The sequence below is a fragment of the Rhopilema esculentum genome, chromosome 3 (assembly GCF_057945365.1).
Source record: "Rhopilema esculentum isolate cy_ngs chromosome 3, ASM5794536v1, whole genome shotgun sequence".
In the NCBI taxonomy this organism is placed as follows: domain Eukaryota; kingdom Metazoa; phylum Cnidaria; class Scyphozoa; order Rhizostomeae; family Rhizostomatidae; genus Rhopilema; species Rhopilema esculentum.
The window spans coordinates 6119570-6136357 of NC_142817.1; the positions used below are offsets into that span (position 1 = coordinate 6119570).

At 36.7% G+C, this 16788-nt stretch overlaps 2 protein-coding genes across 2 annotated transcripts; both read right to left on the reverse strand.

Moving 5' to 3' along the window:
• Window positions 1–815: 815 nt before the first annotated feature.
• LOC135692909 (proton-coupled zinc antiporter SLC30A1) lies at window positions 816–8365 on the reverse strand. Its single transcript, XM_065211250.2, has 3 exons — window positions 7400–8365; window positions 5680–6072; window positions 816–2579 (listed from the first exon to the last, which is right to left on the reverse strand). Exons 1-3 carry the CDS (start codon window positions 8061–8063, stop codon window positions 2299–2301), a joined length of 1338 nt encoding a protein of 445 aa, XP_065067322.2. The 5' UTR covers window positions 8064–8365; the 3' UTR covers window positions 816–2298.
• Window positions 8366–8517: 152 nt separating this feature from the next.
• LOC135692910 (uncharacterized) lies at window positions 8518–16664 on the reverse strand. The gene is made up of 3 exons (XM_065211251.2): window positions 15163–16664; window positions 13920–14291; window positions 8518–13178 (listed from the first exon to the last, which is right to left on the reverse strand). Exons 1-3 carry the CDS (start codon window positions 15821–15823, stop codon window positions 12883–12885), a joined length of 1329 nt encoding a protein of 442 aa, XP_065067323.2. The 5' UTR covers window positions 15824–16664; the 3' UTR covers window positions 8518–12882.
• Between the last annotated feature and the right edge of the window lie 124 nt (window positions 16665–16788).

The window sequence follows — 16788 nt, forward strand, 5'->3', positions numbered from 1 at the left end:
ATGATGTGACATTTCATAGATTCCGATCAATCGATTACTACACTAACGTTAAAAAAGTATTGGGACACACTTCGAAACTTCGAAGATGGAATTAGTTTCGCTGACGGTTTCGCAGGCTTTTCGACCTGTGTACGCTAATTAACGCGTATTTCGAACTCTCTACACAACACCAGGTGCTTGCTAACGTATAGCTTGCAAAAAGAAACCTAGATACAAATTAGGAAAAAGAAATCAAGTTGGAGAGCTAAAAATAATCCTAAAGCCCTGGCAAAACGAATAAAACATCGGCATAGTTGTTGCGTAAAACATGTTTTATTCGTTTCGTCACCATGCTTTACGATGCTTTACGATGTTTTACGATGTTTTACGATGTTTTAAGATGCTTTACGATGTTTTACGATGTTTTATGATGTTTTATGATGTTTTACAAAATTTGATTTCCATCAAACATTTCGTAGAACATCTCTTTTGTTTTCATGTTTGATCAACAATGTTGCGTTAATTGGGCCACCCCTTAAAACATTTGTTTTACTTTCGCAAGCCCAGTAGATCAAAATTCGGCAAATACAACGCAGTAACTATAAGGAGCAGCGCTTGACCATCACAGATGTTTTAAAAGTTGTTTGATTTGTTTGGCCAGGTCATAAAGCAATGTCCAACAATGTTGGTACAAAATGTTTGACAATGTTCCACGGATGTTTTATACGTTTGGCCGGGCCTTAAGATTAATCTCTCTTCCGATGTGTGAGATCGGGTATAAAATCAGGAGAGCAAGCGCGTTTTGTAGATTTCAAGGTCCAAAACTATAAAAAAGGTTGTAAAATTTCAATTATATATGTTCCATAAAACGACTTAACGTTAATATACTATCAATTTTAAAAATGAGACTTGAAATTAGAATTCAAAAACTCGCATTACCTAACTTGACAAAAAGCTAAGGCTATCTTACTAGAGTAAAATTAACATTCATAACCAAAGATTGATAGCTAGAATTAGTAGATTAAGGGTTCTCGTCAGGATCCTACGAGTTACGATTTTTTAAAACTGGCATTAAAAAAAACAAAAGGTGTCACAATAACAAACACGTCCTGACAAAAAATTGAATCTAACATGGCAATATTTTATCCTCTACTTGGGAAGGCTTTAAATTCAGTTGCATGTAATCCAGACCATGTGACAAAACGCATATATATATCTAAGTACCTCATACTTCATAACTACTGCATTCTTAATATCAAATAAAATGAAAAGCATTTAGTTAAGTTGCAGAACACGTAGAAATAAATACCTTTTCAAATTTCTTTCAACTTTTCCTAAAACAAGGTTCAGAATACACCTGAACAACATCACTTAAAATAACACCCACCCATTATACTCAATGAATATTTCCTTGAACTTTATGAAAAGATAATCACCTTACGAACTCATTCCAACATTTATTTTGTTTAACAAATATCCGTTTAACATCTTTTGGAATATTTTCCCAAACATCCGCCAAGAGGGAAAAATTGATGACGTCATGAGCCATAAGGTCTTTTACAAAATCAGTTAGATTTGTTCGCGAATGGTCAGAAGTATACTTAAGTCTTAAGGATAACTATTGTTTTGTTTTGGTTCATAGAGCTTGCAGCCAAAACCAAATTGCCATGATTTCATAGGGAAAGTAAATGAATTGTCCCACCCAATATTGATCGGAGTGCTTTCTTATAATGAGCTTTCAGATAAGGTGATGAAAAATGTGAACAATCATGAAATAATCTTTTCATATCACTATACCACTAATATCTTATACTTTGCTTAAGAATAATTTTCAAAACTAACAAATGTTTTCGGACCTTTTTTGGCAACCATTTTCGGCAACTAATAACTTTTTATATCGATTACCACATCTTACAAACATCACGATAACTTATCTTTAGCATACAAATGATGTGAAACGAAATAAAAGTGCTATCATTGATGCATTTTTAAAATTGCAACGAATATCTATATTGTGGCTTCAATTATTATTAAAACAGCATTAATCGTGGGAAAAATTCACGACTCGATCGATCAATTTAGAAAATCCTATAATTGAAAATGACTAAACAAATACCAAATTACTTTGGCGGTTAGCTGAAAACGCAAAGTAGCGCGTCAGAGTTATTCATGATCATTCATAATGGTACAAACGATCAGCAACTTTATACGGTACTGCCACTGAACGAATCCTTTACCACAGAATAGGAATTATTCCCTATTCTGTGCCTCTACTGTGAAACCTCTCCTGTACTTTAAAGCCAAATGCATGCTGGGAAATCAGGCATTACAGTCGGTCTCCTCCTCAGACTTCCCGTTCGCCTCAGTCTTTCCCTTAGACTTATCATCAGTTGGGCCCGGGACAGGTCCGCAACAGGTCTGCTGTGCACAATTCTTGTCTGCTCCGCATTCTAAGATGCAGCCATCTGGCGATTCTGGGTCTTCTTCAAACTCTGGCTGTATTGTTGTTGAATGTATTCCTTCATTGTGGAAGAATTCCTTCAGGTCGTTTGCAATTGCCATGTAGTCGTGGATATTTTGACAGCGCACGTGAGCAGAAGCTGCCAGATAAAAACAGATTAACTAAGATTTATGGTTGTCACAATGTTGTAAATTGGACAATTTGACTGTGGTTTAAAATTAATCTCCAATTATTTATCTGTGTCTTTCCTTCAATAGAGGTTAAACGGTTCATACCAGTTAAAGGGCAAAACTCAATAGTGGAATCATTTTTAAATTGGAAAATTTAACTGTGATTTAAAATTAATCTCCAATTACTTATCTGTGCCCTTCCTTCAAGAGAGGTTAAACGGTCCATACCATTTATAGGGCAAAACTCAATAGAAAATCAACATCAGGACGACCCACTGTCAAAAAGTATCAACTTATATTCTTTCACGTAATTTTACTCCACAATTTAAAGCCACATATTCCTGACCATATCCCTTCAAGTTAAGCTGAACATTCATTCATTCTTTAATCAACTCATTCATTCATTCTTTAATCAACTCATTCATTCATTCTTTAATCAACTCATTTATTCATTCATCAACTCGATTCGCATGATCATTTTTTTAACGAACGAGTTTTGCCCATAAGCCAATCTTCTTTAAACTGAACCTGAAATGGATTCATCCTAAAGAATAATTTCACTCTGAAATCAAAACGAACAATTTCCGAGCCACAAAGTGCCAAAAAGCATGCTTCCAATTCAGTTTTGGTTGAAAAGCTGGTAACTAATTATCGCTGATATATTTTTGAAAATGCATGAGTATCAAGTATCCGGAGCTTTGTTAAGCACAATATCAAGGCTCGTTATTTTAAAGACTCATTGCTAACAATGAGCCATTGCGCTACGCAAGCATCCCATAATGCATTTTTAGAATGTCTGAAATCAATTTTGGTTAATCCGTACAAGTTTACTGCCATTGTTTGGATCGTCGCCACGCTCGCAAAGGCCCATTGTTAGCAATGAGTTTTCAAGGCTGCGTTTACACGATGCCGGATAACTTTTGATCCGGAAAGAAAGTTATACGGATAGGCTTTCCGTTTACACGAGTACTGGGCTATCCGTATCAAAATTGATTCGGTAAGCCGTATAACTTTTGATCCTTCTAGCTAGACGATCTCAAAGTTATCCGGCATCGTGTAGACGGGCTATTCGGATAAGTTTTGTTACGGATTCATAGCGAGGCGGTGATTTTGACACAACTAAGCTAAAATTTTAGCGCCAAGCTTCGCTATTCCTAACAGAGCTCACATCACTCAGTGGCATATTATTTTCAGTTGTTGATTAGAGCACTTCAAGGATCCAGCACATCAGGAGAATTCTTAAAAAAATCATCTAGAAAGAAAAGTTTGCGTAAGTTTCGGCAAAGGTCTTGACAAAAAACTCGGAGGGATAATTTTATCAATCGAGCCAGAAGAATGGATTTCGAATGAGCAAGGGGAGTTTCACCAATCTTTGTCTTGAACTGAATCCATTCATTTTGAAAAATCTGCTGTATCCGTACTCGTGTAAATGGGAAGTTTGTCTCACAGACCCAGTCTGAAAACCTTCAACCGACACTTCGAATTGACCACTACAGTCCTCCGATTTACACAGGGCTCACTTCACCACGGGGGGGGGGGGGGGGCGGGGCGGAGTTGCCATGGCTGGTTGCAAGTGTATCCCTTGAACCTAATCCTTTATTTATGGCTGACATAAGTACTTTTTATTGCATCGTGGCATCGATTTTTATAGCATCGGGGCTAAGCCTCGATGTCCTAATTTTGAAGAATGTTAAGTGTAGTGATTTTACATCTGAAGTAACTAACCAACTACGAATTCAGTCGGATGATAGTGTGCATATCGAAATTTATATCTGACTTATATCAGCAGAAAGCTCAGATTCTAAGCTACCAAAGAGTGTCTCTATCAAAATTGGTAAACAATTATTCTACCCTTCCGTAGTTGTATTTGCTTATAAAAGACGGACCAGACTTGGGTATAAAATAGCTTTTTCATACCTGTGTGTAGAGGAATTGTGAGTCCGGAGAAAAGGGGATTTTACTGATGACCACAGTGTAATCCGGGTCCAGCATATATGGGATACATGGGCCTACCATGGGATTGTAACTAGTTATTGCAAAAGAGACATGCAACCACATCGGCTTAACAGGTCAAGAGATTCTCAGACCTCAAATTAAAACTTTGATAAAGAACTTATGAGAACCTTTGTTTACATGGGATCTCTTCTATTTTAAAAATGTTTGTTAGTTTCAAATGTGGTATCATTGTGTGCCTTGAAAGTTTGCCTAGTAGAATGTGAAGAAATTGGAATTTGGATGTTTTCATTCTGAAAATGTTTACCATAATCTTAATTATAATAAAGCTTCAAACCCTGTATAGTTTTTATTTTCTTATATGGCCTTTTCAACTTTTGGCAGGGCAAAATTTTTTCAATGCAGTCACTCACCTCCCCCAACAAAAAGTATGGAGTGACACCCCTGCCGGGAAGGCCTGAATTCATTGAGCAGTCCTGCCTCTTTAGCCTTCCCTTGCACATTATGATGAATACTGCACACAGATTGCTTAACTCAGGTTCTTATGACACCTGATAAACAACTATTAATTCCTTAAACAAGGTTAATTGTGGTTGGTGATAATGCTTTAATCGCCTTTAGAAGCAATGCTGTAATACTACAATGCCCTGAAGACAAATGAGATCATATAGAAAGAGACAGAGGGTCTTGAAGAGGTCATCTATAAAGAAGTGACAAATTTCTGATAAAGGGCCACAGCTTATTCAACTCAATAAATTATATTAGCTGTTTTTTGGGACGGGTACTTAGCAGAGGTGGTATTTGAAAGGAAAATAACTTCTTTTCAAACTCAGTCAAATATGAAGTTTTTGAAAACTAAAGCTTTAGATACAGATTTTGTATTTATTTTCACCTCTCATTTTGAAATCAATGAATTCTCTTTCTTTTTTCAAAGGAGATGTGTCACAGTTAAGGGTTGACTTTGGTTCTAAGGTAAGGAAAATTTAGGAAACTTTTGATTCATTGACATGCATTCTGCTCTCTGTTAAAATTTAAATAGCTTTGTAGGTGATGGTAGGTTTAAACCTACAACAACTATGGGGATCTGTTGTGAAAAACAGCAAAATAATAACTTACCAATTATCTTATTTCCAGACAGCTGCCATATATGGAATTCATGAATGCTCAACACACCATCGATTTGACCAACTAGCTTCTCTTGAATTTCCTTGATTTTCAAATGTGTTGGAACTGTTTGCATAAGAATCATTGATGATTCTTTCAGCAAAGGGATTGATGTCTTTAGTATAATGATCACCATTAGCATACTCATGACTGGATCAATATACTGGGTCCAAGAGCCTGATGCATACTTTATAATCAATGCATTGATGATAACAATCACAGAACCAAGGGCATCACCAAGCACATGAAGATAAACTCCACGCATGTTGAGCTGGTCAGCCTGTTTAGGCTCCTTCGCTTTCTTCTGGTTCTCATTTGACCTTTGAAGAACTAAGGTCTCTTCTCCTAAGAAAAGAAACAAAATAGCAATTAGAAAAAGCTTAATTTAAGAATTAACCAAGTAGGGAACATGAATACTTCCAATAGCAGTGCCATGGGAGTAGGACCTAGGGGGACAAGTCAGGATCAATTTCATATATTTGAAATATACCAAATATATTTGGTCTAAATTCAATGAGAAAATGCTTGGGGAGGGAATATATTTTGGCAACAAATTTTTTGTTATACAATCCTATGATTTTGAAGCTGCCTTTACATAGCTAAAAGTTAGTCATGGGCAACCCCTATAAGTAAACTGGTGTTCCTTTTCAGAAAAGTGCATTTTCTGACAGTAAAAGTGCATTTTTCCCCACCAGAGTCTAGTGGCTGATGTCACAAAAGTGTTCTGTAGAAAGTAATGGAAAATACTAAGTAGTGGAAAGATATTGACAGCAACAAGAGATATAATCCAGGGCAATAGCTAAGGGGGTATTGCACCCCCAAGATTATGGAAATTATATGTTTCCAATGAATCATGTTTGTTCTTATTAACCTCAAACAATGGTTTCCTCAATGAATATACTCTTACTTGGCACAACTGATATCTGTATACCAAATAATGATAAAGAAGAAACAGGTACCAGCAATTCCATTGACTTTAATCATCATGGAGATAATAATAGTTTGATAAGCTATATTCATCAGATTTTCAAAGATTAAACTCTATTCAACTTGAAAGTTCTGCAGCAAATGAAAATAAAGCCTAGTAATAGGTGGCTTGAGATATATGACAAATACAGGCAATTTTTCACAGGCATAGAAGAGATTAAATCTTGAGGAGGGCATAGTATGGGTCTTGCCCCAATATTGTTTACTACATTGAGATAAATTTAAATATATACACTCATTTTTTATAAGAAAGTGGCTATAAGAAACGAGTACTGGACAGTCAGAAAAATTTAGGAAACTTCAGTATTCGAAGCAAAAAAATTAAGAAACTATTAAATCATGATAAAACTGAGAACAACGTCATTTTGTAAAATCCAAGAACAGAATTGCCCTGTTGGCTTAGAACTTAAGACACAAGGGATAAAAATATACTTCCCACATCTAAATACAGCATTGGAACGGAAGCGAATCTCTTGACGTTATAATGAAGGTCACAAACATTTCATAACATCATTCATTTTAAGAAACAATGAGTATTGAAATTTCCAGAACATCAAGAAACTTGAGTACTCAACATCGACCTTTGTTTTTAAAAAAAATGAGTGTAGGCCTGAACTTCAATAAAATTTGCCTGATTGGGGGGGGACCCAAACACCTGTCCCTATGATTCTTATTTCCCCCTTACCTCTCTCACCAACTTCAGTTTTATACTCTCCAGGTTCATCATCATCAAGAACCAATGGGCAAGTGACATCAACCTTTGTTTTAACAATTTCTGAAGTGCTACTTTGCTGCAAAAGATTGTCCTTTTCTGGATTCTTTACTGTGCTTAAAGCTAGCTCCCTGGAAACAACTTTCACTTCTTCCAAAGCAGGCTTCTTGTCACCTTGGTGACTGTGCCCATGTCCACCACCACCGTGTGAATGGCCATGCCCGTGTTGATGAAAGAGAAATAATCCTACAATATTTACAACAAGGCCAATAGATCCTACGATCAAGACTAAATCGGCGTTTTCCACTTCTTCTGGTATTACCAACCGTTTCATGGACTCAACGAAAATAGAGAAACACAAGGCAACCAAAAATACAGCATTCACCAATGCTCCAAGAACTTCTGACCTTACATAGCCAAACGTGTATTTATGTGTCCTTTTACCGAGACTTGAGTATCTCAGTGCAAGAAAACCAACAATAAGCGAAGCAACATCAGACAACATATGAAATGAATCAGCAACTAAAGCCATAGAGTTCGTTAGATACCCAACGACGATTTCCACTAAAAAGAAACTTGATGTCAAAAGCATCATAGAGACAAAGCTAGTCCGTCGGCTGAGGTTGCAGGATTTCATGTTTGCTCTTGGACAATTAAACACGATAAGTTGATATCAGAATTGTCCTTCCAGATTAAAAATCTTTCTCTTTTGCAGCAAGTAGAACTTTTGATTTCCGCTCAATTGCGATATGTGAGTGAAATTCCTGACTTGTTTCAGTAAATCAGCGCCTCTCCATGTACTTAAAGATCAGAGTTTAGACAGCAAGATAGCACCCGACGGTGCAGTTGAAGTAAAGCCGAGCCCTTTTAACCAAAACATCAAGTTATATCCACCTTCGCCTTTTCGTGGCTACAATAATAGACCTCTTTTCTCACAGGATCAGATCTTTATTTTTCCTATTTCCATTCAAAAACGCATGCGCTTTCATTCCCTATGCATAGTAATTGTCATCGTTCTGAAGGATATCAAGTAGGGGATAGCCCCTGCGATAGCCTTTCAACCCCTGGTTCTTTCATTGCTACGAGATAAAACATTTCCAGTTATTTTTCACCAGCTTTTTTAGAGAAGGGAGCAAACAGCATTCATTTGGGGGTTTCAATAAAATATATATCGAAAACCATGGATTAAAGAAGACTAGAGGGTATAACATTTATAAGGGCAATTCGCTAAATTAACTATTAAAATCAGCTCAAATTGTTTATATATTTAATTGTGGATTGCAACAAATACCTTGAAAGTAAAACAGCGTAAGCAAACAAATTTGCTACAACGCGGCTGGAGGGGGGAGGGGGGCAAAAGTACACTTTCTTCACGTCTCTCTAGTTTAAAATCATTAGCATGGACTCCTTTTTTGCAAAAAAATTTGGAAAGTTAACTCTAACGGATCCTAATTACTGGCAGCTCTTCTTGACTGGGAACCCTTTCTGTTTTATCTTTCGTAATTATCTTCAAACTAGATATATCTCCATTTTGTAGCAATTGATATCTTCTCTGAATCAGACTGTTTATGAATAATAGATGGAAATAAGCAAGTAGTCTATGTTCTAAAAGATGCGTTTCCCGGCGTTCTAAGGGTCATGGCCTCCAAAAATTTTGGTCACGCCCATTTCAGCCCTGCGTTTTTTGCCCAGTTCAGAGAGATCATTGCGCACAGAATTGGATGCATAATGCACACAACGTTCACTTTTGGTCATTTCATACTTTAGCGAAAAATGTTAATTTTGGTATACGAAATCAAGGGTTTGGGGCGAGAAAAATCCCTCAACCCCAAGTGTTGTAGACCAAACCCAGCCCCCAGTATTGTAGACCAAACTCCCCTAGTTGAAACATCATTTTTGTACGAAATGCTGGCAATGAAATAGACGAAAAAAGATGTCCATCACATAAGTTCTGCTTTAGGAGTATGACATAATAAATTAATCCCTATTCAATTCAATTGCACGCAACTGATAGCAGTATTTGAAAGCCGTGTGCAATAAGATTCGGACGGTGTGCAAGAAACAAAGACTCAATGGTTCTGTGTGCAGTGAAGCGCAAAAATATACTAACAATTGTTATCACATGAGAAAAGCACACCTTCCTCAGGTGATATGCACCTGTTTTATGTTTACTTTAGCTCTAACTGGAAGAAAGATGAAAAAACAGATTTCACCTCAAACTAGTTCAAACTGCCTATTAGCAAAGTAAACTGTTTCAAGGGCAGGAAGACCTTCTCAAATTCCTTTCTTGACTGCGTTGCGTCGACAAATAACCCTTGAACTGAGAAAGATTTGTCAAATCTTGTTACAAATGAACTTCTCATAAGCCTATTAAGGAGATGGAATGCAAAGAGGTTTAAGGGGTACTCCCCCCTCTATCTCTACTTTTATCAAAATATGATCTGCTTTACACGGACAGCTGATTGAAGGAGCTAAAAGGTTCTGGGGGGCTAAACATGCTAAAAACCAAATGCAGAGCGATTTTTTGTATAGTTTCAAGCTCATTTTGGAAATTATTAGGGGCTAAAACCCTAGTATCGCGGTATCTGCTGCTTAATCTTTACGCAGAAATTTTAAAGTTTTCTAAAGTTGATTAAAAATGCATTGGTAGGAGGTAAAAAAAATGTTTAAATATCTATCCCACTAATAATAAACACTATTAGAATTTAGATAATGGATAAGCAGATTTTTGATACTGGATTATTAATCAAGTAAAAAATGCCAAGCTAAAATGTGCCCTTGAGGATATAGTGATTGATACGTAATACAGTATATATGGTTTTGTTATGGCTGCCCCTCTTATATCGCAAAGAAAAAAAACCCAACTGTCTCCAAAGGAAATATTGTAGTTTTTTCATATTTATGTATTCGTGAAAATCTACCGACAAAAAGGGTGATACTCAAATGATACAAATTTTTCCACTATAGCCCTAAACAGTGGCGGCTCCAGTCTGGGATAAGTGGGGGGACAAAAGGGGTGTCAGTTACCATGCCCTTTGGACCACGTCCTTGTTTCCCTGTTGGAAACGTTTTCTTCCGGAGGAAACACCTCATTTAAATGTCACATGTCTCATGCCATTTAAATGTGACGATCTAGATAATGTACATAACCCGCCCCCAAAGTTTTTTCATCAGATTTGAGCCTTGGCCAAACGATTCAATTTTTCGCTCGATCTTTCTCTCGACATTTGATCTCAAAATCGAGCTAAGTCGAGTATGGGTGGCCAAACTTTTCGATCTTTCCCTCGATTTTTCATTTGACTTTTCACTCACGCCAGCAAAATGAAGGCAAAGAAACGCAAATCGGTTGCCGTATTTATTTTGCGTGCAAATATCCTTTTACAATCTCTTGACGAACTCGAGCGCCATAAGACCCTGTTCGTCCGTTAATAAATTGACATGTGAAGAGAAAACGATCTGCAAATAAAAATGTTATTGCTCGATAATTTCATCTCAAAAAGCTATTATCAATCATCAATAACGTATAAAAGTTAAAAAGACATTATTAATAAACTTTATACAAGAATTACGTAGTTTCACAGTCAAATAGTTTATGAGGATCTGAAGCTCTCGACTCCGGTATACAGACAACTTTTAGATAAAGTCAAGCTTAATAGGAAAGTAAAGGATTTTCCAATCTTCAAAAGTTGGAATAAATGGAGAAATTATAAAAAGATAGGATTTTGATTCGGATATCGGTCTTTGAATGCAATTTTTATTTTTCCTTCAAGATTAATATGTACATAGGTAGGGAGATTTTTCGATACAACCAAATTCAACTACACTCTTAGTTATAAAAGAACAATTTATTATCTCAAGTTCCGATATTGTTGAGCTTAAGTATATTCTTAAAGAATTCCTATTTTTTGAAATCTGACATAGTTTCAGGGGAACATCTCCCATTCTTGACGAAAAACCACGCTTTTTGAAAAACGAGATGTCAGTTTTGCGATTCCCTTTTATGAAAATTGCAAAACAAGCAACTGCTGAACAACGAGGCCAAATATGCGAACTGAGGCTAAGCAATACTCTTAGAATATTCTTAAAAATTTGATGATTTTGAGCCTGAATATACTTACAAACAATATTCTTATAAAAAGGGTGCATTCACATTTCATCAATGGCAGGCACAATTATTTTAAAATCATATTGAAAATACTTTTAATGGACCCCTGACGCCCTGTAGATAACCCAAACTTGATTACGCTAGATGTAGTTTTTTGGTAATTGTTTTCAATTTGCAACTTGCCCAAGCACTTCTGAAGTATGAACAAAAATAGGTACAATGAATTAGCGACTTTGTACAAGAAATGAATTATTTTTACGACGTTTTGAGCATAACTCTTCATCAAGTAGAACTGATGATGTTCATTGACCGTACATCTATCAACCTGCAGTAGAGTACCGAACTGATGACGTCATCAAATACCAATTTTTTAGAATTTCTTAAATTTGGCCACATAATCTGAAATAACAGTATAAAATGCCTCTCAACATGCAAAGTTAGTTAGGTATGTTCAAAATTGGGCGAGATATGGCTAATGAAAGATTTCAAGTTTGCTAACGGATTACTGTTATTCTGGTCTGGTTCATACAGTTATGAACCAAGACCAAATTACAGAGGTTTGATGGGGCAAGAGCCTGTGCTAATGTGGCCATATCTCAGCCAGTTCTTAATGCCTTCAACTGTTTTTGCATATTTAGAGGTTTTTCATGATGCTCTGATTCAGGTTCTGGGATCAAAATTCAGAAATTCTAAAAATATATTTTTTATATGACGTTATCACTTCAGTACTCTATTGAAGGTTGATAGGTGTATGGTGATAATGAGTAAACGTCATCATTTATACTAGACAGTAGTGATGCCTTGTCTCAAAAATGGGTCAGGGGCTGCGTCCTTTCAGACAGACTTATTCCTTAATTCCTCGTCAAGCTAAAATACGCCTATACGTACAACGTGGTTAACCAAAGAAAAACAGTCTGTAGGTGTTAGACACATAGGTTCTTTTTGCTAGGATTTACTTTAATGATATAGAAAACACTAAGAGCTTTCCAAAGATATCTCAAGTTTCATGAACGAGATTTATAATCGTAAAACTTTTGACTTTTTGAGAGGAAGCTGGGCCCCCGAGCGCCCTAGCAGTGGCGTAGCTTGACCTTCTAGACTAGGGGGGGGGGGGGCTGGAGGACCACGAGTAGTAAAATTTATCAACGAAGAAATAGAAAAAGAGAAATATAGGTGCTTTTTAACCTACCGACATCGATTTTACCGATAAACCAGGGAATTTTTACACCAACTAAAAATTTACAGAGAAACTCATGAAAAATTGGGGGTGTCAGACCTCTACATGGCCCTAGCCCAGTAACCCTGGAGTCAGGCCTCATTATGGTTCTCCACTTCAGCATTCGCCGCTTATTTAGGGCTGTTGTTGCTGTTGGTGTTGTTGCTGTTGTTGCTGTTGCTGTTGTGCCTTCTCCTCCAATGAATACGTGTCTATGGTTGTCGTTGTTTCGTTTACTTTGCAACACGTCATGTCTGCACAATTGTCACCCGTGCAAACGATCATGCATTTGGAGCCAGTCGGCTCGCTGGGGTTGTCAAACTCAAGTTGGATTGTAGTTGAGTGAATGCCTTCCTTGTGGAAAAACTTCTTTATCTCATTCGACCTTGACATGTAGTCTTCTATGTCGCGGAATTTGACGTGTATCGATGCTGTAAGAAACAAACAATTAATAATGTATCGTCTTTTGAGCCAAGAAAACATGGCGATCAACGACCGTATTAAACGAAAGAAATTTAAACACAACACCCAAACACCGCCTTCATTTCATTGTTTTTTCAGAAAGAATTCCAGAGCTGAACGGCTTTGTCCCAAGGAAAAAATTTAATATATTAAATTTTATTTGATACATTAAATTGAATCTATTGATAAATCCTGAAATCAACCTGATTTTTTTGTTTACATGCTGCTAATATGATATCGTAATAATCAAGAACAATATGGTTATCAAGAAACAGCATTGATTCAGAGAATGTTGGTCGTTGGGAAATTACCATCATATTTCTTTTCTAATACCTTTCAAGGGTGCTTCTTACAACAAAAACTCCGTAAAATGTGCTCAAAAAAGTGTCTCAATTAAAAAAAGAAAGAGAAAAGAAGGAAAGCAGGATGATTTTTGTAATATCAAATAGCATTAAACAGAAAGGAGACACACAATCCTCTTCAATTAAAAGGATTTACTGAAAACTAAAATTTCTTTCAATACATCTTGATCAAAGTTAACAGAAATTCAAATTGAACTATCACATGTTAAATGTGCTTTTATGCTCGTATTTTCATTTTCGTTTATGTTTTTGAAGCTATATGCCTGGTTGAAGGTCACTGATCTGAATTCGCATGGTACCTAGAGCTGATATTATGTTGTCTTTTAAAAACTTAGTAAGGATTCATACCTATTATCTTGTCACCAGAAAGCTGCCATACATGAAACTCGTGGACTCCCTGAATTCCAGGGATCGTCTGCAATAACCTTGTTTTGATATCTTCCGCGTTAAGATGCGTTGGAACAGTCTGCATAAGAATCAATGACGTTTCTTTCAAAAGTGGAATCGACGTTTTTAATATGATGAGAACCATGACTATACTCATTGCAGGATCAACATACAGTGTCCACGTGCCATGTGCTAATAGAATAATCAATGCACTTATCATCACAATTACAGAGCCAAGAGCATCTCCCAAAATATGCAGGTAGACTCCGTTAATGTTCAGTTGACTAGCTGATTTCATGACCGGTCTCGGAGTTCGTATCTCGTCATCAGTATCTGGAAAGAAACAAATTTTCTTAAGAGCGTTTGTGTGTCTACATCGATAAAGAAACTTGAAGAGTGTTGTGAACCTTGCCTTCGTCTTGTTAAAGTTCTGACAGAAAATTCTCCAGACTTTTGACTTGATTTTATGATTTATAAAATAAAAGCTGATTACATGTTAATTTTACTTCAGTACTCAAAAAATACGCCCTCCTTCTCCTCAACTCCTCCCATTCTCTGCGACTCACAACACGTGTTCATTTTTCACTAGGGACTTTGGGTGGATGAAGTCTCTAAAGCTTTTCAGTTTGAAGAGGTGATTCTAATTTTGCCAAGGATGGATCATTGATGCTAACTATAAATGAAAAACGACAGATAAAGTAAAAATTTCCCCAACATTTAAGGGTTTTACAGGGTTTTTGTCAATCATTGCGGTCTTATCTGGAATAAAGAGATAACAAATTAACTGCCTCATAAACCGCCATTAATACTTTCGTGCATTGGTGGCCCTTGTTTCACAATCGTGAGTTTTGTGCATTTTACACTACATCCAAATAACCACAATTGTTATGCTATGAGCCAATGTTTCTTTAAGCTCAAGCGAATTTTGGCTTTAGACAATTGCTTGCTTATCTCTTTTATGAAAAGGAAATCCAACGTATATTAGCAGACATAGAGGCTTGATCTTTCTAAACATCAAAGCATTTATAGCTCTGTCTAAACATCTTTGAAATGTTTAAAAGTTTGATTTCTTGCTTGAGGAAAGATAAGGACCTTAAATTGACCTTAAATGCAACAATGAATTGCTGTTGCTCACATAATTTAAAGCATGTATTGACCAGTAATTACAAGCAAAAGTGACCGCGTAATACAATTGTCTTCTTACCTGTGACAGAATGGGAATAGCTTTCATATCCAACACCAGAACACTCTGTCGAGCCAAGCGACTTTTCTGGATCATCCACATTTTTATTGCTATTAGCTGTATCTTCACTCTCTTTGACATCTTTCCCATTCCCATGGCTATGTCCATGGCCCCCATGACTGTGTCCATGTCCCCCGTGACTATGGCCATGCCCTCCATGGCTGTGTCCATGTTGGATACCTTGCTGATGGAAAAGGAAGACTCCAAAAGCATTTACTATCAGTCCAATTGCACCAACAGAGAAAACAAGAAGTGGGTCCTCTATACCTTCAACCATAACAAGTCGTTTCATTGCTTCGATGAAAATAGAGAAACATAACGCTACAAGAAATACGGCATTGACGAGCGCTCCAATTACCTCCGCTCTTACATATCCAAATGTATACCTATCCTTTGGTGCTTCGATATTTGAATACCTAAGCGCTAAGTAGCCTACTATAAGAGACGCAACGTCTGATAACATGTGGAATGAATCAGCAATCAGCGCCATTGAATTTGTGATATACCCTACCACTATTTCTGTCAAGAAGAATGCTGAAAGCAAAAATGTCATCGATATGAAGGCAGTCTTTCTGCTAAGTAAGCAAGGTATGTACCTATTAATACAGTCCACGACGCCCATGTTTTCTTTGTTGCGAAACGTAGAATGCGATGTCCTTATATATAGCAAGCTCTAGTAAATTCCTGTATTTTTCCAATATGGTAAAGGAAGATGGCAACCTTTACTTGCAAAACTTGCCGATCAACAAGTTGGATTTCCCAAAACAGCGCATATCCTGGGTTTAAACTCTTGATTGTCAGAAATCTCTTCCAAATTCGCAGCAAAAATTCCAAGTCAATGAAATACGAAACTTCGATAATATAAAAAAAATTGTATGCTAACGGAACCATACACTGATTCAAGAAGGCAATTCCTTGCATCCCCTTGGATTACACGCATCGCTTGACAGTATTCAAGATAAGATTCGGGTCAGAGACCACGGCAAGCAATTAGCAAAAATTCCTGTACCTGCCAAAGTTAGTTACAATGAAACCTGTATATATCGAATACCTGCGAGACTAGAGTTTAAGTTCCTTGCATTGGAGAGTTCGTTACCTGAAGTCTGCTTCTACAAGTCTTTGGGAAAAATAGGGGTGAAGATGCTCGTCCATCATTTTAAGTGTTAATTATCATTTAAAAAAGATCTTACTCTGCAAAATTTTCCTCAATCTTAATCTTGTTTGAGTGTGCTTTTAGTAGCTGTTTGGGAATGCTTTTGCTGAAACACTCATGATAACCTTTTTAAAAATCAAGTTTGAGATTTTGCTTCTTACACTAGAAATCCAGATTAGATCTTCGGCGAAAGGCACTCGAGGTTTCTAACCACAGAAAACTACCAGAGGCCATAGCTAAACTTGTTGAAGAAATTGTCATTGCCCGCAGAAAGAGAGGCCGGTTATCTCCGTACTTCTAAATATTTTATTAACAAAAGTTTTGTTAACTAACTTGAAGGTTTAAAGCACGGAATCTGATTATGACAGCCTGTTGAAATCTTTGAAACAGAGATCTTCAAATAAAGAAAACACGCCTTTTTGATATGATTAAGT